At 47.0% G+C, this 1050-nt stretch overlaps 1 protein-coding gene across 1 annotated transcript in view; it reads left to right on the forward strand.

Moving 5' to 3' along the window:
* LOC125145936 (metabotropic glutamate receptor 5-like) overlaps window positions 1-749 on the forward strand; it is a 12049-nt gene extending 11300 nt beyond the window's left edge. Inside the window, exon 3 of the mRNA XM_047820884.1 lies at window positions 295-749. Coding sequence (XP_047676840.1) covers window positions 295-749 — 455 coding nt within the window. The remainder of the gene's footprint in view (window positions 1-294) is intronic.
* The last annotated feature ends 301 nt before the right edge of the window (window positions 750-1050 follow it).

Below are 1050 nucleotides of genomic sequence, written 5' to 3' on the forward strand. Positions count from 1 at the left end.
TTACACAAAGACGTTCTGTCGTTCTCACTGTCTTTTCTTTTTTCCCTTCATTATTTTGCAGGGCCCCCCCCCCCCCCAAGAACCCCTCTGGCTCTCATTCTGTCTCTTCCGTGATCACTCTCTAAAACATTCTTACATGTTTTAATTCCTTGTGCTCTTTTTCACACATCCTCGGTTCTTCATTACGCTCGGCCGCCTCTCTCTCACCTGTGTACTGTATAATTACTCTGATTTCTCTCTCTCTCTCTCTCTCTCTCTCTCTCTCTCTCTCTCTCTCTCTCTCTCTCTCTCTAGGTAACTATGGTGAAAGTGGAATGGCAGCTTTTAAAGAGATGGCTCTGAAGGAAGGGATCTGCATCGCACACTCCGATAAGATCTGGAGTAATGCAGGCGAACAGAGTTTTGACCGTTTGTTGGCGAAGCTGCGCAGCCGTCTGCCCAAGGCCCGTGTGGTGGTGTGTTTTTGTGAGGGCATGACCGTCCGCGGAATCCTTATGGCCATGAGACGTCAGAACCTCTCTGGGGAGTTCATGCTCGTTGGCAGGTCTGAGACTGCAAAGCGTCATCGACATCTTCATCATCATCCTCATCGTCATCCTCATCCTCATCTTCATTATATAATAATCCTGTGTACAAAACTGAAGGATGCCTTGATGCCTGTGTGGTCTCATAAGACTATAAAGGTATGTGTAAGAATGCGCTTTGAGGCGGGCTTTAAAGGCAGCACCAACACTTCACCATGTTGCTAGGTTACCAACGTGCCATAACTACAAAATTCAGCTTGGTTTTGGACATGACTCGCCGCCACTCTGCTCACACGCCGTTTGTTACCGACATCGTGATAATGTTCCACATCATCACCATCACCATGTCACCTCCAGTGCCATGAGTTTCATTAACACTCTGATCATCAAATTCATCATCATCATCTTTATTTTGGGTCAAATGAACCACACACACACACACACACACACACACACACACACACACACACACAAAACATGCACACACACACACACACACACACACGCACAGTCACAAACCTGTGCT

The sequence above is a fragment of the Tachysurus fulvidraco genome, chromosome 11 (assembly GCF_022655615.1).
Source record: "Tachysurus fulvidraco isolate hzauxx_2018 chromosome 11, HZAU_PFXX_2.0, whole genome shotgun sequence".
Classification (NCBI taxonomy): Eukaryota; Metazoa; Chordata; class Actinopteri; order Siluriformes; family Bagridae; genus Tachysurus; species Tachysurus fulvidraco.